Source organism: Erpetoichthys calabaricus, chromosome 7 (genome assembly GCF_900747795.2).
Source record: "Erpetoichthys calabaricus chromosome 7, fErpCal1.3, whole genome shotgun sequence".
Lineage (NCBI taxonomy): Eukaryota > Metazoa > Chordata > Cladistia > Polypteriformes > Polypteridae > Erpetoichthys > Erpetoichthys calabaricus.
The window spans coordinates 8,274,694-8,298,385 of NC_041400.2; the positions used below are offsets into that span (position 1 = coordinate 8,274,694).

Here is a 23,692-nt window from a genome sequence, read left to right on the forward strand (position 1 = left end):
TCAGTCTCTCCCTGTGCATCTGCTGTGAACTCTTTGTGCTCTATTTCTTTTCCTCTTTTCCCTTTTGGTTCATACGTGCCAGTGATTTACACACGTGTTCAGTCTCTCCCTGTACAGTACATCGTTCTCAGTCAGACATGCATCGCGCAGATGGACTTTACCTCAAAACTGTAACCTCTTCTCCACCCAGTTCCTCCTCACTTCCTTCATGCCAGAACTCGACTCATGAAAGGTTACTTTTCTTGGTTGTTTATGGTTAGTTTTTGTATAAATTACGGATTTTTCAAATGTTCATTTATTTCCCTGTGCTTAAAACTCATTAAAAAAAAGTGTTTACACTTTAAGTGTGTTCGTAAGGCTGTAGCGTGAACTTGCAATGTTAGTTTTCTCTGTTCAAGGTTTTCTAGTTTACTATTTCTAGTTTTTTAGTTTACTATTGCACTGTGCATTCTATGGTATAATTAACTATTTTTGTGCTTAAAAATCTTTAAAAAAATATATTTACATACAGTTTGTACGGTCCGGAACGGATTAATTGTATTTACATACAATCCTATGGGGGGAAATTACTTCGGGTCACGACCAAATCGGGTTGTGACCAGAGTTTTGGAACGAATTACAGTCGTGACCCGAGGTTCCACTGTACATCATATTTAGCATTTGCCTTAATTAAGATAAGAAAATTCACCATATTATTTGAAAATGAAATAGATTCTTCTGTATTCATAAAGTCATATCATAATAATGGGTGGCACGGTGGCGCAGTGGGTAGCGCTGCTGCCTCGCAGTTGGGAGATCTGGTGACCTGGGTTTGCTTCCCGGGTCCTCTCTGTGTGGAGTTTGCATGTTCTCCCCATGTCTGTGTGGGTTTCCTCCGGGCGCTCCGGTTTCCTCCCACAGTCCAAAGACATGCAGGTTAGGTGGATTGGCAATTCTAAATTGGCCCTAGTGTGTGCTTGGTGTGTGGGTGTGTTTGTGTGTGTCCTGCGGTGGGTTGGCACCCTGCCCAGGATTGTTTCCTGCCTTGTGCCCTGTGTTGGCTGGGATTGGCTCCAGCAGACCCCCGTGACCCTGTGTTCGGATTCAGCGGGTTGGAAAATGGATGGATGGATATCATAATAATTGTTAGAATCCACTAAAAAAAATGTAGTTACATGTTTTTCTGCTTGTTTATACAACTCACTCACACAAATTTAATCCACTGCAGGCATATTTATCCATGGAGGACAGAATAAAACAGAAAGCCCCGACCTGGGTCCAGTCTCCTGTCCAATCATGCCTACCTTCTTATCTGTACCCTGCCTGGAAGTCAGAATAGTAAATACTTAGAAATTCCAAGTATTTTCAAGAATTTTCATGTGAGGCAAGAGTCAAGTTTCATATTTTGTCTCGAAAAAAAATATGTCTTCACATGTCTGTTTTGTTGAAAGAGAAACAAAACTGAAAATAACAGATGTCTTACTTTCAGCTTTATACTGAATCTGTGCATTGACCGCTCTCTAACCTGAGATATGAATCTTCTATCCAGAGATGTATTTGTACCCCTTGATAGGAATTAAAGGACCTAGAAGGTAAAGTTGCTGTCTCTTTCCAATATGTTTAAAATCCATCCATCCATCCACCCAAACCCGCTTATCCAGAGCAGGGCTGCAGGGCAGCTGGAGCCCATCCCAGCAATCACTGGGTGCAGGTCAGGAACACTTCCTGGACACAAACACTCACTCACACTCACACACATACACACATACTAGGGCAAGTTTGAACAACGTTAATCCTCTAGCATGACAAAAATTTGTATGAATAACTTTTCAAAACTTGGGTGACAAAATTAACATATTCAATTATGAACATATTATTTATGTCAGAAGTATTTGCATGCTGCAGTTACCCCCATCCTTAAAAAACCTGACCTGGATCCTTCCTTTCTCTCTCTAGTTACAGGCCGGTCTCTAATCTCCCTTTTTTGGCTAAGGTGATGGTTGCTCCACAACTCCATGCTTTTCTTCTAGATAATACACTCTATTTGCACACAGCACAGCACTGAGACGGCTCTTCTCCGTGTAGTCAATGATTTTCTCTGGTCTGTAGACTGTGGTTCACTTAATATTCTCCTCCTTCTTGACTTAAGTGCAGCATTTGACACTGTTAACCATGAAATCCTCCTGTCATGTCTCTTTGCTGTAGGCATCTCTGGCTTAGCAATTCAATGGCTCAGGTCTTATCTCTCTAATAGGCAACAGTTTGACACACTCGGCCGATAAAAACCCTCCACCTCACCTGTGTCGCGTGGTGTCCCTCAGGGTTCAGTCCTTGCGCATTTACTTTTTCTACTTTATATCCTTCCTTTGGGTGAGATTATTCGCAGACATGGCCTTAACTTCCACTGTTATGCAGACGATAGACAATTACAGTACATCTCAGTACAGACTCTCCTCCCAGCACACTCACTGACTGCATCACTGATCTTAAGTTATGGATGGAAAATCACTTTCTCAAACTTAATGCCAATAAAACTGAAGTGTTACTGGTAGGTCCAAAATCACAACTTTCTAAGGCACCCAATTTCTCTATTTCTGTTGATGGTCCACTTGTCAAACCTGCTCCTGTTGTCAGAAATCTGGGTGTTTGGTTTGATTCATCACTTAACTTTGAGCTACACAATAGGTCTCTTTCCAAAATTTAATTCTGTCATCTCTGTCATGTTGCCCACCTCCGTCCATGTTTGTCCTTGTCTGATGCTCAAACTCTGGTTCATTGTTTCACAATGTCTCGTATTGATTACTGTAATTCTCTCTTCATTGGCCTTACTGCTAAATCTGTAGATAGATAGATAGATAGATAGATAGATAGATAGATAGATAGATAGATAGATAGATAGATAGATAGATAGATAGATAGATAGATAGATAGATAGATAGATAGATAGATAGATAGATAGATAGATAGATACGAAAGGCACTATATAATGATAGATAGATAGAGACAGACAGACAGACAGACAGACAGACAGACAGACAGACAGATAGATAGATAGATAGATAGATAGATAGATAAGCGTAGTTGGCAGGATTAGATAGATAGATAGATAGATAGATAGATAGATAGATAGATAGATAGATAGATAGATAGATAGATAGATAGATAGATAGATAGATAGATAGATAGATAGATAGATACTTTATTAATCCCAAGGGGAAATTCACATACTCCAGCAGCAACTTACTGATACAAAAAACAATATTAAAGATTGATAATAATGCAGGTAAAAACAGACAATAACTTTATATAATGTTAATGTTTAACCCGGGTGGAACTGAAGAGTCGCATAGTTTGGGGGAAGAACGATCTTCTCAGTACAGTACAGAATGTATGTACAGAACCTACAGTACATTCAGAACTCCGCAGCCACACAAAGCGTTCTGCTCACGTCTCCCTTTGTTCTCTCCCAGCTTCACTGGTTACCGGTTCCATCAAGGAGTAAATTCAAGATCCTGCTTCTCACCTTCAAAGCCCTACATAACCTCACCCTCCTCTACCTCCCTCAGCTCTGAGCTCCTTACACCGCTTGTCGCTCTCTCAGGTCCTCAGCAGTCATCTCCTTACTGTCCCGCACACCAGACTCTCCACCCTGGCAGGCAGCTCCTTCAGTGCTATAGCCCCTCAACTCTGAAACTCTCTACCTCAGTCTCTCTGAGTTTGCTCCTCTTTCTGCACCTTTAAATCTCAACTGAAAACTTTCCTCTTCTATAAACTTTTGTCATCTGTATAATTTTTTTTTTTGCTCACTCTGTATGTAAAGTGAGCTTGAGTTTGTGAAAGGCACTCTATAAATGTAACTTATTATTATTATTATTATCCTTTGGTACTGTGTCTCTCCGGAAAATCCTTGGGTACTGTTGGTTTGACTTTGTGTTGCTCATGGAGTCCCGAGTGAGGCACATGACCTGCATTGTGAGGGAGCGTCAGTTACACCACTACGGCCATGTGGCGTGATTACCCGAGGGTGATCCGGCTCGCAGGACCCTCATTGTTGGGGACCCAAGTGGCTGGACTAAGTCAAGGGGCTGCTCACGTAACACCTGGCTGCGGCAGATAGAGGGTCATTTCCGGAGGGTGGGACTGGACCGCGTGTCAGCCTGGGGGGGTTTGCCAACTGGGATCCCGAGTTGTTTCATCGTGTAGAGGGTGCAGCAATGCCATGTACCAGTGCACGCTCCCCAACTTGACTTGACTTGATTATCACATGATGTAATAGACTGTTCTAATGCCATTTTTTACTTGTGCCTTTCACCCCTGTAAAATCTTTGCCGTAGAATTATTTGTATGTTTTCAATTAACTCATTCAGACAAGTTGTGCTTTTCTGCTATGTCTTGTAGAATACGCCTCTAAAGATGACCACAGAGACTTTGCGGGTGAACTCGAAGTCCTATGCAAACTTGGAAGTCATCCCAACATCATTAATTTGCTGGGAGCCTGTGAGCACAAAGGTATAGTACTTAGTTGTATTTTGAAGGGCAGGGCCGTCTTAACGCATGGGCGCCTGGGCAGTTGCCCACAATCATAGGGGTCCCATGCTAATCTATGTATGTTGTGACTTACTGAATGGTTGTGTAATAATAATAATACATTTTATTTATATTGATCTGTCCGCTTTTGGGAGGATGATTGACTGCCAAGGTCAAAGGTCAACCCAGGTAGGTCAAGATCAACAATCAAGTAACCTGTAGTCTGAAATTTGGTACACATATACTACGCTGAAACTCTGCACTGCAGATTTACAGTAATCCCTCGCTACTTCGCAGTTCACTTTTCGCGGATTCACGACTTCGCGGATTTTATATGTAAGCATATCTAAATATATAACGCGGATTTTTCGCTGCTTCGCGGGTTTCTGCGGACAATGGGTCTTTTTATTTCTGGTACTTGCTCCCTCAGTTGGTTTGCCCAGTTGATTTCATACAAGAGATGCTATTGGCGGATGGCTGAGAAGCTACCCAATCAGAGCACGCAGTTAAGTTCCTTTGTGCTGATTGGCTCAGCGACGGAGTGCTGCATTAACCAGGAAGTCTCATCTCACTCATTCAGCATTAACGTGCTACTGCTTCAGGGGCCGTGTCCAAGCGCCAACAGAAGATGCAAATGATTGCAGAAAAGGTAAAAGTTTTGGATATGTTGAAGGAAGGAAACAGCTACACCGCTGCAGGACACCATTACGGCATGAGTCCATGATTCTTTTTATTTAAAAAGGAGGAAAAGCATATAAGATCTACGGCCGCAGTGTCCTTTAACCAGGGCGCAAAATGAGTTGCAAGTGGACGTGATAAGACAGTAGTCTGGATGGAATCTGCTTTAGGAATCTTTGCAACAAGGTCGACGACGTCATGACCGCCTACAAGCTGCTACGTGTACTTCGCTATACAGTAAGTGTAAACTTATCTACCGATTTCATATTGCTTAGCAGTTGTCCCTGTTTTTAATAGAGTAAAGGGTGGGTTGTAAACAATACAGGGAGGGTTTAAAAACGTCCAAATACACGTTAAATAATTAAATAAATATGGTGTCCCTACTTCACCGAAATTCAGTTATCGTGGTCGGCCTTGGGACCTATCTCCCGCGATAAGTCAGGGATTACTATATATTAAAGTTTTGGAATTGTTCTTCTTTTTATTTTTATTTTATTTTATTGGAGAATCAACTCTCAGCAGTGGCCGGCAGGGCAGGCTGTGCGACGCATGTGTACGGGTGCCGTTCTCATCCCCTACCACCTTCGCTGTCACTTCCTGTACCTCAGGGGTGTCAAACTCCAGGCCTGGTGGGCCGCAGTGGCTGCAGGTTTTCATTCTCACCCTTTTCCTAAATTAGCTTTCACTGCTAATTAACTCCTTTTCCTTTTTCATTTTAATAGCCCTGTTTTAAAGGATTCGGTCCTCTGAATTGATTTGTTTCTTCATTAAATGGCAGCCAAACAGAAATGAGACGTGAAACAAGCCGACAGACGACCAGCTAAATTGGGGCTGCAAACTCCAACCAGTTTCTTAACTCTTAGAGGGCTGAATATTTTTTCCATTTTTCTGAAAAGCACACAAAGCAATGGTTTCACACATAGATCAATATAAAATGTCTTTTGCTGCATGCCAGGGCTGCTGTCAGCGCCCGTTCAGTGTCTCTGGCAGCAGTGGCTACAATGCAGCAGCTCAAGGACCAGCAGGAATACGCAATGGCTGTCTGTCATCTGTCTGGATGGGTGCCTGGCTGTCTCCGCACAGCAGTATCAGTCGCAGTGTGATGCAATCTGGTTTGTACCTCTTGTCATCGCTAAGAGGCTGTCCTCCCTGGTGAGGTGCGTAGCTGCATTAGCTACACGGACATGTTCAGCACCACGATCAGCTGATGCTGGCCGTTCACATTCATTTTCGATGCTCCAGATCACTTACATTAAAATCCGCCAACTAAGAGTCTGACTCAGTGATATGAAACACAAAATGTCGTCCACAGAGTATTTTGCTTTGTGCATTCGTTTTGGTCTTTCACCAGATGTCGATGCGACTTGTGGGGTTGTTTGCTCTTTGCTACTCATGCACGTGCTGGAAATCTCGGTCAAATTAACGAAGCTAACTTTAAAGAGAGTCGAACTAAAACATAATGGCAAGTTTTGTCACAGTTTACAGCTGATTCCCGTCCTCTACCCCTGAATTTCGACAAAAGTCGACATCCGCCCTGAAAGAGTTAATGAGAAGCCCATTCGTGCTGTTAATTAAGCCCGTTATTGAAAATCATGACCTGTTGCTGCTCTCATTCTGCCACAGCAGACATTTTCAAAACTGTTGATTTTCTGTTTTTTCTAAGAACGCCGTCAAGATGTTATGGTGACCTGAGCAGATCAACCTCACTGAGACCTCCACCTTTCTTCATTTTCAGATATTGTTAGACGGGCACAGGTGAGCTGGTCATGTGGCGGCTTGTTTTGAGTCTCATTATTGTTTGGCTGCTAATTAAGGAAAAACTGATCACTTATTAAGAAGATGGTTAGAATGAAAACCTGCAGCCACTGCAACCCTCCGGGACTGGAGTTCGACACCCCTGCTCTACCTCTTCATATCTTAAATTATTCCTGAAGCAGATTGAAGACTTAAGTGGCAGCTTAAGTGAAAAATTAAGAAAAACGTACTAAGTAATGGCGACACAAACACTGACTTAATCAGTTTTAAAGCGAGAAGATGCCGACGGAAGAAGAGAAGAAGCGGGCCGCTAGGGTGGAGAAAAGAAGAAATGCTCAGGAAACAGCAAGCACATCAACCTCTGAGCAAACGAATGATAAACGTACAGAGAAAGAGAATGAAAACTGTAAGTTAAGAGTATTCACTACACGTTATTGTGTAGTCTGCCGTTACTGGTATGGTGATAAATAGAATCCACCTTAGCACATATTGTGTTATAAAATCTTTAAAAAAACCATTGTACAGAAATGAAGATTGAGAAGTTAGCTGTAGTAGATGAAAAGATGTGGCGTGAGTCACCAACAGAAACATCAGCCTCTTATTCAAAACCATAAACTGTATTCATTGTATTGTTTTTATTAGGAATAATGTTAAACCACTGTGGTGGGCTGGCGCCCTGCCCGGGGTTTGTTTCCTGTCTTGTGCCCTGTGTTGGCTGGGATTGGTTCCAGCAGACCCCCGTGACCCTGTGTTAGGGTATAGCGGGTTGGATAATGGATGGATGGATAATATTAAACCATATAAGGTTATTAGAGTGTAAGAGTAATTTAAGAAATGGATGATGTGCTGCACTCTAGGAGCTCCTTGGTATGCTTTTTGTAATGCTAAGATGTTTTCAGGTAATCTGCACTTTAACAGAGAAGTAAATACTTTCCATGGTAGTTTGGCAAGGCACCACATGAGAGGGTGGGCATCAAATGAAAAGAAGTGGGAGTTCACAGTGTGGCATGTACATATGGGTGCAAAATTGGCGCAGAGGGGGATGAGGAGAGGAATCTTCTCAAGACTGGGAGATGTTAAGAGTGCTGCTCCACAGTGGTCATTTTTAATATATGTGGTGCAGTGCGCCGTTACTCGTTAAAATATATGAGTCAATTTAAATAGGTCTAAATATTTTCTATTGTAATAGACATTTGTAATAGAAATTCTCACTCTCTGATAGAGGTTCATAGTCAATGATCAAAAAATCAAAACTTACACCATATTTGTAATTAATGACCTTGCAATAGTCTAAAACAATACCCCATGTGCTTATTTTTGAAATTTGTCATTTTTAACCTTATGGGACTGGCTCTGAGAGGACTAGGATTACAAGTAAAGAATGAAAGATATGATCATATTTGTGATTAGCAACATTAAAATAGTTTACAACTACACTCCACGTTCCTATAATACCATTCCACATTTTTTCAAAGTTTTGTGAAAAGGAGTTATACTGAGCCCTTGTACCCATTCAGCGGGTGAACCCTTGGGGTTGGTTGATGTGGCATATGCACAACATCAGCTCCTTCTGATAATCTTTACTGAAGTCACCTATTGGTTAACTTTATCATAATGTCATTTTCAGCCCAAACAAGGTCCAAAAATGGCCTAAAATGAGTTTTTTGGGGTCTTGTGGGCCCCAAAAAGCTTGAGGTCTTGCGTAACTGGACATTAAGACGCGTTAAATGTTATATCAAATGTGCAGGTTTTCTTGAACGGTGAGTATGACAAAAAAAATGAAGCAATTTCAAAGCGGTCAGTAGCCATGAACGCAAAACTTTTATCATACAATTCAAGCCGATGGTGACCGATGCTCTGCAACAGGTGGCACAGTGGTAGTGCTGCTGCTTTGCAGTAAGGAGACTGTGGAAGATTGTGGGTTCGCTTCCCGGTTCCTCCCTGTGTGGATAGCGCTTTGAGTACTGAGAAAAGTGCTATATAAATGTAATGAATTATTATTTATTATTATTATTATTATTATTAACAGAAATCGATATGAGAAATGTCAATGAGAATTTTTTTTTTGCCTAAATATTGTTAAATAGATGTTTCCAGAAAAATCAGTGTACATTGGAGGTATCTACACTACTCCAAATTATTGAATTGAGGTGTTCCAATCACTTCCATGGCCACAGGGGTGTGACATCGAGCACCTCGGCATGCAGATGGCTTCTACAAATATTTGTGAAAGAATGGGTCGCTCTCAGGAGCTCAGTGAATTCAAGCCTGGTATCGTGATAGGATGGCACCTGTGCAAGAAGTCCATTTGTGAAATGTCCTCGCTATTATCTATCTATCTATCTATCTATCTATCTATCTATCTATCTATCTATCTATCTATCTATCTATCTATCTATCTATCTATCTATCTATCTATCCATCATATAGTGCCATTCATATCTATCTATCTATCTATCTATCTATCTATCTATCTATCTATCTATCTATCTATCTATCTATCTATCTATCTATCTATCTATAATATAGTACCTTTCACATCTATCTATCTATCTACAGTGGTGTGAAAAACTATTTGCCCCCTTCCTGATTTCTTATTCTTTTGCATGTTTGTCACACAAAATGTTTCTGATCATCAAACACATTTAACCATTAGTCAAATATAACACAAGTAAACACAAAATGCAGTTTTTAAATGATGGTTTTTATTATTTAGGGAGAAAAAAAATCCAAACCTACGTGGCCCTGTGTGAAAAAGTAATTGCCCCCTTGTTAAAAAATAACCTAACTGTGGTGTATCACACCTGAGTTCAATTTCCGTAGCCACCCCCAGGCCTGATTACTGCCACACCTGTTTCAATCAAGAAATCACTTAAATAGGAGCTACCTGACACAGAGAAGTAGACCAAAAGCACCTCAAAAGCTAGACATCATGCCAAGATCCAAAGAAATTCAGGAACAAATGAGAACAGAAGTAATTGAGATCTATCAGTCTGGTAAAGGTTATAAAGCCATTTCTAAAGCTTTGGGACTCCAGCGAACCACAGTGAGAGCCATTATCCACAAATGGCAAAGACATGGAACAGTGGTGAACCTTCCCAGGAGTGGCCGGCCGACCAAAATTACCCCAAGAGCGCAGAGACGACTCATCCGAGAGGTCACAAAAGACCCCAGGGCAACGTCTAAAGAACTGCAGGCCTCACTTGCCTCAATTAAGGTCAGTGTTCACGGACTCCACCATAAGAAAGAGACTGGGCAAAAACAGCCTGCATGGCAGATTTCCAAGACGCAAACCACTGTTAAGCAAAAAGAACATTAGGGCTCGTCTCAATTTTGCTAAGAAACATCTCAATGATTGCCAAGACTTTTGGGAAAATACCTTGTGGACTGATGAGACAAAAGTTGAACTTTTTGGAAGGCAAATGTCCCGTTACATCTGGCGTAAAAGGAACACAGCATTTCAGAAAAAGAACATCATACCAACAGTAAAATATGGTGGTGGTAGTGTAATGGTCTGGGGTTGTTTTGCTGCTTCAGGACCTGGAAGGCTTGCTGTGATAGATGGAACCATGAATTCTACTGTCTACCAAAAAATCCTGAAGGAGAATGTCCGGCCATCTGTTCGTCAACTCAAGCTGAAGCGATCTTGAGTGCTGCAACAGGACAATGACCCAAAACACACCAGCAAATCCACCTCTGAATGGCTGAAGAAAAACAAAATGAAGACTTTGGAGTGGCCTAGTCAAAGTCCTGACCTGAATCCAATTGAGATGCTATGGCATGACCTTAAAAAGGCGGTTCATGCTAGAAAACCCTCAAATAAAGCTGAATTACAACAATTTTGCAAAGATGAGTGGGCCAAAATGCCTCCAGAGCGCTGTAAAAGACTCATTGCAAGTTATCGCAAACGCTTGATTGCAGTTATTGCTGCTAAGGGTGGCCCAACCAGTTATTAGGTTCAGGGGGCAATTACTTTTTCACACAGGGCCATGTAGGTTTGGATTTTTTTTTCTCCCTAAATAATAAAAACCATCATTTAAAAACTGCATTTTGTGTTTACTTGTGTTATATTTGACTAATGGTTAAATGTGTTTGATGATCAGAAACATTTTGTGTGACAAACATGCAAAAGAATAAGAAATCAGGAAGGGGGCAAATAGTTTTTCACACCACTCTATCTATCTATCTATCTATCTATCTATCTATCTATCTATCATCCATCCATTTTCTGACCCGCTGAATCCGAACACAGGGTCACGGAGGTCTGCTGGAGCCAATCCCAGCCAACACAGGGCACAAGGCAGGAACCAATCTCGGGCAGGGTGCCAACCCACCGCAGTCTATCTATCTATAATATAGCGCCTTTCACATCTATCTATCTATCTATCTATCTATCTATCTATCTATCTATCTATCTATCTATCTATCTATCTATCTATCTATCTATCTATCTATCTATATAATATAGTGCCTTTCACATCTATCTATCTATCTATCTATCTATCTATCTATCTATCTATCTATCTATCTATCTATCTATCTATCTATCTATCTATCTATCTATCTATCTATCTATCTATCTATCTATCTATCTATCTATCTATCTACGAAATATCCCACGGTCAACTGTTAGTGGTGTTATAAGAAAGTGGAAGTAATTGGGAATAACAGCAACTCATCCACGATGTGGTAGGTCACGTCAAATCACAGAGTGGGGACAGCACATGCTGAGGGCGCCCACTTTCTGCAGAGTCAATAGCTACAGACCTCCATAAACTCAGGAACAGTGCAGTGTAGAGAGACAGAGCTTCATGGAAAGGGTTTCCATGGCCGAGCAGCTGCACCCAAGCCTGACCTCACCAAGTGCAATGCAAAGTGTCAGACGCAGTGGTGCAAAGCAGAGTAGTGGAGACATATCCTCTGGAGTGACGAATCACGTAATCCGATGGACGAGTCTGGCCAGCAGAACGTTACTCGCCTGACAGCATTGTGCTAAGTGTAAAATTTGGTGGAGGGGGGATTATGGTGTGTGGCTGTTTTTTAGAGTTTGGGCTTGGTCCCTTAATCCCAGTGAAAGGAACTCTTAATGCTTCAGCATATTGTCACAGGTGGCTGGGGGTGGTACCCAGCCGGGACACCCCGGAGGGCCGGAGGAGGACTTACGCCTCCCCCAGACCACGTGGGGGCGACCGCCCTGGTGGCTTTAGGGACCACGGGTACAGAACTTTGAAACTCAACCCTATAGGGGCCCGTGGTCACCGCCAGGGGGCGCCCCAATGCCTGAGGAGCCCTGGCCCTCAGAACTTCTGCCACACCCGGAAATGCTTGGGGAAGGAAGAACCAGGGACACCCGGAGTGCTTCCGGGTGAGCAGCCGGCACTTCCGCCACACTGGGGAGTGCCGGCGGAAGATTGTTGGGAGGCACCTGGAGCACATCCGGGTGGTCATAAAAGGGGCCGCCTCCCTCCGTTCAGTGGCTTGAGTCAGGAGTGGAGAAGGACGGAGCTCGGGAGGAGAGGCCAGGAGGTGGCCTGAAGAGAAAGAGGCATTATAAAGAGGCCTGGACTTTGGGGGGAGTTTTGGGGGATTGTCTGCTTCACTACTTTAGTTAATAATGTATAATAAACGTGTTGTGGGTGAAGCAACAATGTTCGTCTGTCTGTGGCCAGGCCATGTTCCACAATATGAAGCCAGTTTGGACAATTTCATGCTCCCAACTTTGGGGGGGGAAGAGTTTGGGGATGGCCCATTCCTCTTCCAACACGACTGCGCATGCACCAGTGCACAAATCAATGTCTAAAAAGAAATGGATGAGCAAGTTTGGTGTGGCCTGAACAGAATCCTGACCTCAACCAGACAGAACGCCTTTGGGATGAATTTGAGCAGAGACTGACAGCGAGCCAGACCTTCTCGTCCAACATCAGTGCCTGACCTCACAAATGGTCTCCTGGGGCCTCATGTATAACGCCGTGCGTAGAACTCACACTATAACATGGCGTAAGCACAAAAGCGGGAATGTGCGTACGCACAGAAAAATCCAGATGCAGGAATCTGTACGCACGCAAACTTTCACTTTCTTCCACTACATAAATCCCGATCAGCGTGAAAAGTAACGCACGTGCACGCGCCTTCTGTCCCGCCCCAACTCCTCCCAGAATTACGCCTCTTTTGAATATGCAAATCAATATAAATAGCCTTCTGTGAAAAGACAATGGGAAAAGCACAGGGGAAAATATAAGAATTTCAGCGAATACCAAGTGGAGGCAAAGGAAAAACGTACTATTTGTTGGTTTAAACTGTGGGATAAACAACAAAAGGAAGTTGATCGAGTGACAGAGTGTCGGAGAAACTCGAAGGCTCAACTTCACAAAGTCGCACAGTGCCCAAAATAAAAAAGAAATCACATATCAAAGTCGCCGTGAAAAGGCAAGTCGTAGCCCACCGTCTGAGTGTCATATGAAAGCTTATTAGGGTACAAACAAAAAACATAGGCACACAGTGGGGAAAAAAGCACGAAATGTCAACTTTAATCTCGAAATTTCCACTTTAATCATTTTGTCATTAAAGTAGAACATCATAAACTTCATCTTAAAATCGTTTATTTTACTAGTTTCTCAAGTAGCACTTTAAATGCTTTGTTCTGTATTTGATCTTCTATGTGCTCTATGTGTGTGAATCACTACCTGCTTCTGTTCTTTCTCTTTCTCCGACAGGACACAGAATCCATTACATTAGTGATATTACAGCTCTCTGAATAATTAAAATACTGAGATGTATACATGATATCTTTTTCATGATGATAGGAATGAAAGCATGTTATTAAACATGGGAACACGGTGGCGCAGTGATTGTTCATATCTCACGCAAGAGGCTTGCTGCGCCATGTGCGATCTTCGATGAAATAATTTATTACAGAAGTACTGTCTCTTTCAAATGTACTAACCTCCAATTCCTGTGCTTACTTTTCTTTCTCCAAATACCCAATCACCACAATCAGCTCTGTAATAGACGTGAAGCCATTTGTAAGCTTAGAACGCCGATTCTTCAAAACTTTTAAGGAACATTGAAAAATCTTCGTAGTACATGTTTAATTATTCTATCCGTCTATCCTTCCAGTGTCGCGTCAGCACCAGCAATAATACAACGCAATGCAGGAACAATCCCTGAACTAGCTAGCGCTGCGGCACCGTGTCCTCACATGTTTAATTATTAACAATACAGATTATTTAAATGAAGTTAAAGTTTCATCTGTATACTATAAGCAATATATTTTGCTGCATTTCATCTTAAAAATTATATCGTCATCATACGCGCTTTATAAAGTGGCGCAGGTTGTGCAATATTATAACTGTAGTGCAAGTTTACAGTGAGGTAATTGTACTTATAAGTACAAACAGTTCTACAGGGAGCGCTTGATTGAATGCGTTTATAGTTCTTGGGATGAAACTGTTTCTGAAACGCAAGGTCCGTACAGGAAAGGCTTTGACGCATCTTGCCGTGGCTGAGGTAGTGTGTGCTTGAAACTGTATACCGATAATTCTCTTTCCGATCAGCTGCTGCTGTGATTCCCCACTCAGATACAGTGATATAAATACTCCGAGTGGTGCAGTGAGAGTAATATGGAAAAAGATGATCTGCTGTGGCAACACCTAACGGGAGCAGCTGAAAGAAGAAGAAGATGCAGTGAGCGTAACAACGCTAAAGCAGTTATGGTATTTGGAATACTATGGCTATTCCCTGGACCATTATATTGCTACAGGTTAATTACAATCAGATGCATTACACTAATAAAGAATATGCAGTTAGTTTCAGTGTATTTATAAAGCCGCGTCAGGAATGTGGGTCTAAGAAAGAAAGGGTAACCACACAGGAACAGTAGCACTGCTTTGATGCTGGGTGCCGCCAGTCTGCAAAACCGAGCGGAGAAATTGCGTACGCCAGGGTATGAGGTACCGTGGAAATGTGCGTGGCTTTACACCAAGTTTAGGTTTTATACATTGTGATTTGAGCATGGAAACGTTCGTACGCAACATTTCTGTGCGTACGCACCGTTTATACATGAGGCCCCTGGTCACAAATTCCATAAACACACTCCTACATCTTATGGGAGGCCTTCCCAGATGAGATGAAGCTGTTAGAGCTGCAAAGGGTGGGACGACTCCAGATTAAAGCCTATGGATTAAGAATGTGATTTCATTAAAGCTTATGTGTGTGTAAAGACAGGCGTCCCAATACTCTTGGTAATATAGTGCATTGACCAATGCTTTAGCAAAAAATGTGTGTGTTTTGTGTGTTGTGAGCAAATAACTGGATCATTTACATGTGGATTTATCTTTTTCCGTGAAGGTTTTTCATATCGTCATTGATCCCCATTACCTTGTATTATACAGTATGATAAACTTTTTTTACCTCCACAAGATTAAAACATTTTCTTTGACGTCACTACAAAACATATGGGGAAGGTAACATATAAAAAATATAATCATATTTGGGTGGAGTATTCCTTGAACAAATGGTTAGCATTTTGTCAGCTTATTACGGAATATCTTTGTTTTGTCCAGGATACCTATACTTAGCAATTGAATATGCTCCACATGGAAACCTGTTGGATTTTCTGCGGAAGAGCAGAGTGCTGGAGACGGACCCCGCCTTTGCCATCGCAAACAGCACAGCCTCCACCTTGTCATCTCAGCAGCTTCTGCAGTTTGCTGCTGATGTGGCTAGAGGCATGGACTACCTCAGTCAGAAACAGGTCTGTTTGAGATGTCTTATTCTTTGGTAGTACTATAGTGCATACCTGAATGATAATTGCTCAATGTCGATTTATTAAAGCTGCACATCCTGGTATTTCTTTCATTTATGAGGAAGGTCTACAGGACGGTAGTGAGACCAGCTATGTTATATGGGTTGGAGACCGTGGCACTGACCAGAAAGCAGGAGACAGAGCTGGAGGTGACAGAGTTAAAGATGTTAAGATTTGCATTGTGTGTGACGAAGATGGACAGGATTACAAATGAGGACATTAGAGGGTCAGCTCAGGTGGGACGGTTGGGAGACAAAGTCAGAGAGGTGAGATTGCGTTGGTTTGGACCTGTGCAGAGGAGAGATGAGGGGTATATTGGGAGAAGGACGTTAAGGATAGAGCTGCCAGGCAAGAGGAGAAGAGGAAGGCCAAAGAGAAGGTTTATGGATGTACTGAGAGAGGACATGCAAGTGATGAGTGTAACAGAGCAAGATGACGAGGACAGAAGGATATGGAAAAGGATAATCCGCTGCGGAAACCGAACCTGTTCTCACCCTGATAATATCTCGCACTGCCACCTGGTGGAATCCTCCAGATTTACGTCAAGTACGCCCACAAGTATAAACAGTACAACGCTTGCGTAGCAGGAGCATCCACTGGAGCATGTATCGTGTCGCGTGAAGTATAAACCCGGCCTTAATGGGAACAGCTGAAAGAAGAAGAGGAAAATCAGGACAATTTACTTGTTTAGACTATATATAAATATCTATATTGAGCTGAATTTATTTATTCTGTTCAGTTTATTCACAGAGATTTAGCTGCCAGAAACATTCTTGTAGGCGAAAACTTTGTTGCAAAGATTGCTGACTTTGGATTATCCAGAGGACAAGAAGTGTATGTGAAGAAAACAATGGTGAGTATAAAATAATGATTTATAGTCGTTCATACTCTTTATGTGAGACATACTAAGGTGCTCAATAGGGCAGATAAAAGATAATTGCGAAAATACACACGTCCCTGTACTCCATTTATTCACAGCCTGTCTGCATACATGTCTGCGTGTATTGCATTACATCTCCCATTTTGAATCTAAGCACATTTGTGGCTCAATGATTCAGGAATTGGGAACTTTACAAAATGTATATTAGGAATATGATGTCCTGGTGGATGTCAGACACCATCAAGGGTATGTGTTGTTATTTTTTTTTTATTTTATTTTATTATACTTTATTAATCCTGAAGGAAATTACTTCGTTTTTCACATACCCCTTGGGGGTCAGAGCGCAGCACTGGGGCGTCATCAAAAGTGCCTGAAGGGCTATTTACAGACACCCTCCCTGCCAACCATATCAAGTGACGGACAGTCCAGCAGGCCAACCCGACTGTCAGGTTATGCAGCCTTGCTACAAAATCACCTTAAATATGTCACAACAAAAACAGAAAACACAGGGTTTTCTCTCCTTACTCTAATTTCTCTCACCACCGCACTGCCCTCCTCCAGTCAAGTGTTGCCTCTCTACCTCCCAGCTCCAACTCACCTGGATAAGGGAGTGCGGCCCCTTTTATTACAGACCCAGGAGTACCTCTGGTGCCAGGGCAATTGCCTGATGGATGCACTTCCGGGTTACACGGAAGCAGGACGGTGACAGCAGTCTGCTGCTCCTCTGTCTGGAGATGATCCTGTTCAGTGGATGCAGTGGATTCTCCATGATTGACAGGAGTCTGCTCAGCGCCCGTCGCTCTGCCATAGATGTCAAACTGTCCAGCTCTGTGCCTACAATAGAGCCTGCCTTCCTCACCAGTTTGATAGCCCTGTTTTTAAGGATTCGGCCATCTGAATTTATTCCTTTCTTCATTAAATGACAGCCAAACAGAATTGAGACATGAAACGAGCCAACAAATAACCAGCTAAACTGCGGCTTCAAACTCCAACCAATTTCACTCCAACCAGTTTCTTAATAAGAAGCCAATTTTTGCTGTTAATTAAGCCCGTTATTTAATTCTACAGCTTGTTGCTGCTCTCATTCTGCCAAAGCACACATTTCCAAAACTGTTGATTTTCTGTTTTTTTCTAAGAACATCGTCAAGATGTTTTGGTGACCTGAGAGATCAGCCTTACTGACACCTTCACCTTTCTTTATTTTCTAATATTTTGTGATGGGCACAGGTGAGCTGCTCCTGTGGTGGCTTGTTTTGTGTCTCACTATTATTTGGCTGCTAATTAAGGAAAAAGAAAATACTAAGGGGTCTGAGTCAAGTTAATTAAAATGAATGCTAAAGAAGTTAATTGGCAGCAAAAACTGGTCACTAATTAAGAAGATGGTTAGAATGAAAACCTGCAGCCACTGCAGTCCTCCAGGCCTGGAGTTCGACACCCGTGGTCTAGTGGCTCTGTGTTCAAACTGCACTAAATTGACATCTGATTCAGGAGTGATCTTAATATGAAGGTATTCCTGTCTATAATCCTCAGCAAATTCAATGAGGTGCAGAAAACGGATGAGGACAGTTTTATTGTCCATGAAAACACTAAGCCAGGGGTGTCCAACTCCGGACCTGATGGGCTGCAGTGGCTGCAGGTTTTCATTCTAACACTTCTCTTAATCAATGACCAGTTTTTTACTGCTAATTAACTTCTTTCCCTTTCATTTTAATAGCCCTGTTTTTAAGAATTCAGTCCTCTGAATTGATTCATTTCTTCATTAAATGGCAGCCAAACAGAAATTAGATGTAAAAAGAGCCAACAGATGACTCCAATCAGTTGCTTAATAAGAAGTCAATTCTTGCTGTTAATTAAAGCCAATATTGTGACTCATTGCTGCTCTCATTCTGTCATAGCAGATTTTTCTGTTTTCTCTAAGACCACCATCAAGATAGATAGATAGATAGATAGATAGATAGATAGATAGATAGATAGATAGATAGATAGATAGATAGATAGATATGAAAGGCACTATAGATAGATAGATAGATAGATAGATAGATAGATAGATAGATAGATAGATAGATAGATAGATAGATAGATAGATAGATAGATAGATAGATAGATAGATAGATAGATAGATACTTTATTAATCCCAAGGGGAAATTCACAATGTCAATGTGGTATATTGTGAATTAAGGTTTTAAATAAAGTTGTTATAAACCAGATAACCAAGTAAATATATGAATAAATAAAGGGTGTGGTTAGTAACGGAGAGTAATGGAGACGGGCGTCTTTCATAAAGTTCTGTTTCATGTGCTCTAATAAATTAAACGCTTTTCTGAGTTAACCATCTGCCTTGCACTGAATCATTTACGGAAGCTTCCAGAGCGAATAAAGAATATTACAGTCAAGATGCTTTGGTGACCGGAGCAGACCAACATGACTGAGACCTTCACCTTTCTTTATTTTCAGGTGAGCTGGTCATGTGGCAGCTTGTTTTGAGTCTCATTATTGTTTGGCTGCTCGTTTGGGAAAAAGAAACAACTAAGGGGTCCGAGTCAAGTGAATTAAAACTAAAGGCAAAATAAGTTAATCAGCAGAAAAAAGGGCTCACTGATTAAGAAGATGGTTAGAATGAAAACCTGCAGCCGCTGTGGCCCACGGGGACTGGAGTTGGACATCCCCTGGTCCACAGACTCCAAGGTTAGGCGACCTGGCAACACTAAATTGGCCCGGGTGTGTGTTTGGTATGTGGAATTGCGTGTGGGTGTTCTCCCTGCAATGTACTGGCAGCACCCCCCAACCTGGCTCTGGGCTAAGCAGGTAAAACAATGACATGACCTTTTCAGGTTGTCCTTTTTTTAATATGGATATGCAAAAGATGCGTTGACATCATATGGAGATATCTGGTGTCATCAGCAAAAATGGCTCACTAATGAAGAAGATGGTTAAAATTAAAACCTGCAGCCACTGCGGCCCACCAGGACGGGAGCTGGATACCCCTGCACTAAGCAGTACCACTAAAAAGAAAGACGCTACTGTAATTATATTTTTAAGTGGCTGATATTTATTCTAAATAATAGCTCTGGTATCCCATGGCTCTGAATTGAATTAGGCAGGTTTAAAACTGTTATGTTTGATAGAAATCTATATCTGAAAATTTGTAAAATCAATTATGTAATTTTATATTACGCTATAATTCATGGAGATCTACTGTATATTTGAAAGTTTGTAGAATCAACTAACTATATTCTAAAGATAAAAGTGCACAAGGTTAAGTATAGATGTCAGAATCTGGAAATAAAATTTGCGTAGGAACTGGAAACCCCATAATGGAAAAACAAATTTTCACAGGTTGTAGCCATTCTGTTTCTAATTCATATATAAATACAGCAGTACAGTTTGCAATGATATAGAAGTTATCATTTAAGTTGCTATAGACAACAATTTCAACAATCTTTCCTTTTCAACAGGGACGGCTGCCAGTTCGATGGATGGCGATCGAGTCTTTGAATTACAGTGTCTACACGACTAATAGTGATGTGTAAGTGCGCAGCTGTTTTAATCACAATGCTAACCTGACTCACTTTCAAAAGAAGTGCAGGCCTCATTCTGCTAATCCCCAAAGATATACTTTGGAGTGAAATCCTTTTTTGTATATCATTTCCGTTATCATCATTATATATAATACGCTACTGTGGCTGTTCGTTCGTCTGTCCAGGATTTTAAATCACCTGTAGCTCACAAACCGTTTGCCCTAATGATCTGAAATTTGGTACACACGTCCTACATGACCTCTATTATCCGCTTTCAGGGTGGTGATTGACCTCCAAGATTATTCCTCATTTTATTTTTATTTTATTTTATTATAGAATCAACTCTCAGCAGCGGCCAGCAGGGCAGTCATGTGGCGTATGCGTACAGGCGCCGTTCTCATTCCCTACCACCTTCGCCGTCACTTCCTCTACCTCTTCATATCTTAAATCATTCTTGAAGCAGATTGAAGATTTAAGTGCCAGCTTAAGTGAAAAATTAAGAAAAACATATTAAGTAATTGCAACACAAGCACTGACTTAATCAGATTAAATGCAAAAAGATGGCGAAGAAAGAAGAGAAGAGGGGAGCTAGGGTGAAGAAAAAAAGAGCTGCTCAGGAACCTCTGAGCAAATGAATGCTAAACATACAGAGAAAGAGGATGAAAACTAGGAATGCTGGAGTCAAGTGTATTCACGGCACGTTATTGTACAGTCCGCCGTTACTGTATTTTAATAGATAGAAAAACCCAATACTCAGAAAACACACTGATGGGTGCCATCATCTTAAATAGGTGCTGCCTTCTACTACCAGAGCTGGAGAAGACATAGATAGATAGATAAATAGATAGATAGATAGATAGATAGATAGATAGATAGATAGATAGATAGATAGATAGATAGATAGATAGATAGATAGATAGATAGATAGATAGATAGATAGATAGATATGAAAGGCACTATATGTTAGATAGATAGATAGATAGATAGATAGATAGATAGATAGATAGATAGATAGATAGATAGATAGATAGATAGATAGATAGATAGATAGATAGATAGATATATGAAAGGCACTATATGTTAGATAGATAGATAGATAGATAGATAGATAGATAGATAGATAGATAGATAGATAGATAGATAGATAGATAGATAGATAGATAGATAGATATGAAAGGCACTATATGTTAGATAGATAGATAGATAGATAGATAGATAGATAGATAGATAGATAGATAGATAGATAGATAGATAGATAGATAGATAGATAGATAGATAGATAGATAGATAGATAGATAGATACTTTATTAATCCCCAAGGAGAAATTCACAACAGCATACTGATTAAAAACAATATTAAATTAAAGAGTGATAACAATGTCACTGAAGCTGCTCCTCTGTCTGGAGATAATCCTGTTCAGTGGATGCAGTGGATTCTCCATGATTGACAGGAGTCTGCTCAGCGCCCGTCGCTCTGCCACGGATGTCAAACTGCCCAGCTCCGTGCCTACAATAGAGCCTGCCTTCCTCACCAGTTTGTCCAGGCGTGAGGCATCCCTCTTCTTAATGCTGCCTCTCCAGCACACCACAGCGTAGAAGAGGGCGCTCGCCACAACTGTCTGATAGAACATCTGCAGCATCTTATTGCAGATGTTGAAGGACGCCAGTCTTCTAATGAAGTATAGTCGGCTCTGTCCTCTCTTGCACAGAGCATCAGTATTGGCAGTCCAGTCTAATTTATCATCCAGCTGCACTCCCAGGTATTTATAGGTCTGCACCCTCTGCACATAGTCACCTCTGATGATTACTGGGTCTGTGAAGGGTCTGGGCCTCCTAAAATCCACCACCAGCTCCTTGGTTTTGCTGGTGTTCAGGTGTAGGTGGTTTGAGTCGCACCATTAAACAAAGTCCTTGATGAGGTTCCTATACTCCTCCTCCTGCCCACTCCTGATGCAGCCTACGATAGCAGCATCGTCAGCGAACTTTTGTAGGTGGCAGGACTCCGAGTTGTATTGGAAGTCTGATGTATATAGGCTGAACATGACCGGAGAAAGTACAGTCCCCTGCAGCGCTCCTGTGTTGCTGACCACAATGTCAGACCTGCAGTTCCCGAGACGCACATACTGAGGTCTGTCTTTAAGATAGTCCACGATCCATGCCACTAGGTATGAATCTACTCCCATCTCTGTCAGCTTGTCCCTAAGGAGCAGAGTTTGGATTGTATTGAAGGCGCTAGAGAAGTCCAGAAACATAATTCTTACAGCACCACTACCTCTCTCCAAGTGAGACAGGGATCGGTGTAGCATATAGATGATGGCATCCTCCGCTCCCACCTTCTCCTGGTATGCGAACTGCAGAGGGTCGAGGGCGTGATGGACCTGTGGACTCAGGTGATGAAGCAGCAGCCACTCCATGGTCTTCATCACATGTGATGTATATGTAATAATACACATAGTTGCTGTATGTAGAAAGAATGGATTTGTAAATGGTTTGTCTGTTCACGGCTTTGAACATTTTTAGATATTTCTAATTAAAAGAAAATTTTGCAGAACTATTTCATGATGAATAGGAAAGGTTATAAGCATTTTGCAGAATCCTTAACTGTAGACCACCTTTATGAAGTCTATTGCAATTACAGCTGTAATGCTTTCTGTAGAAATACAAAACAACATATTGTACAGAGACAAGATCACATTTTTTCTGATAAATGTTCAAACAAAGCTAATACAATGCTAGTTATCCATGTAATGTGAACACACTTCACTGGCTGCACACATTATTCCGTATTCATACTTAAGATTGTACCTCCTTTTTGTTATAGTTTTCTTTCTTTTGAAAGTTTCTTAGTTTTCCCATGCTCCCCTATTATTAAATTATTACTTACTAGACATTTAGCCCGTTACAATAACGGGCGCTAGAACAGTAGTGCATAAACAGTAGTAGAAACAGTCTATATTAAATGGCAAGGGACTTTGACCTCATTCTGTTTGTTGGTCGTATTTTTCGTTCTTTCAGCCTTTCTTTTGTTGTTTACTTGCTGAGCTGACCGTTCTTCGTGGGCTGCCGCTGTGTATTGTGTGTCTTTAATTTTCTGTGACAGTAATTCTGTCTTGTACATCTGCTGGCTTGCACGTCCGTAATATACCTTTAATTTTCTCTGGTGGTAATACAGGCGTGCGCGTCGGTAATATGCCTTTAATTTTCTCAGACAGTAATACTGGCTTGTATGTGGCTGTAATATGCGTCACTGTATTGTGTACCTTTAATTTCCTCTCGCAGTAATACTGGTTTGTATTTCCGTAAAACGCCTAGAATTTTGTCTGACAGTAATATCGCGCATCGCACCGTGCCCTGCGCATGCGCACTTCGCCAGAAGACACACACACACGGACACCTGGACGAAAACAGGGATTTTATTAAAGAGGATTATTTGGCTGACACCTTTATCCAAGGTGACTTAAAACAATTGTGTCATTAACTTGGGGTTTGTAAGCCCAATCAGTCCCAAAAATGACAAACAAATGCCCACGGTTTGGGACAGGTTGGGTAATGG

The 23,692-nt window shown here is 41.5% G+C and overlaps 1 protein-coding gene across 1 annotated transcript in view; it reads left to right on the forward strand.

Moving 5' to 3' along the window:
• The window catches only part of tek (TEK tyrosine kinase, endothelial), a 113,105-nt gene that overhangs the window by 71,409 nt on the left and 18,004 nt on the right, over nucleotides 1–23,692 (forward strand). Inside the window, exons 14-17 of the mRNA XM_028805049.2 lie at nucleotides 4,378–4,488; nucleotides 15,501–15,691; nucleotides 16,482–16,595; nucleotides 20,078–20,148. Of these exons, the coding sequence (XP_028660882.2) occupies nucleotides 4,378–4,488; nucleotides 15,501–15,691; nucleotides 16,482–16,595; nucleotides 20,078–20,148 (487 nt within the window). The remainder of the gene's footprint in view (nucleotides 1–4,377; nucleotides 4,489–15,500; nucleotides 15,692–16,481; nucleotides 16,596–20,077; nucleotides 20,149–23,692) is intronic.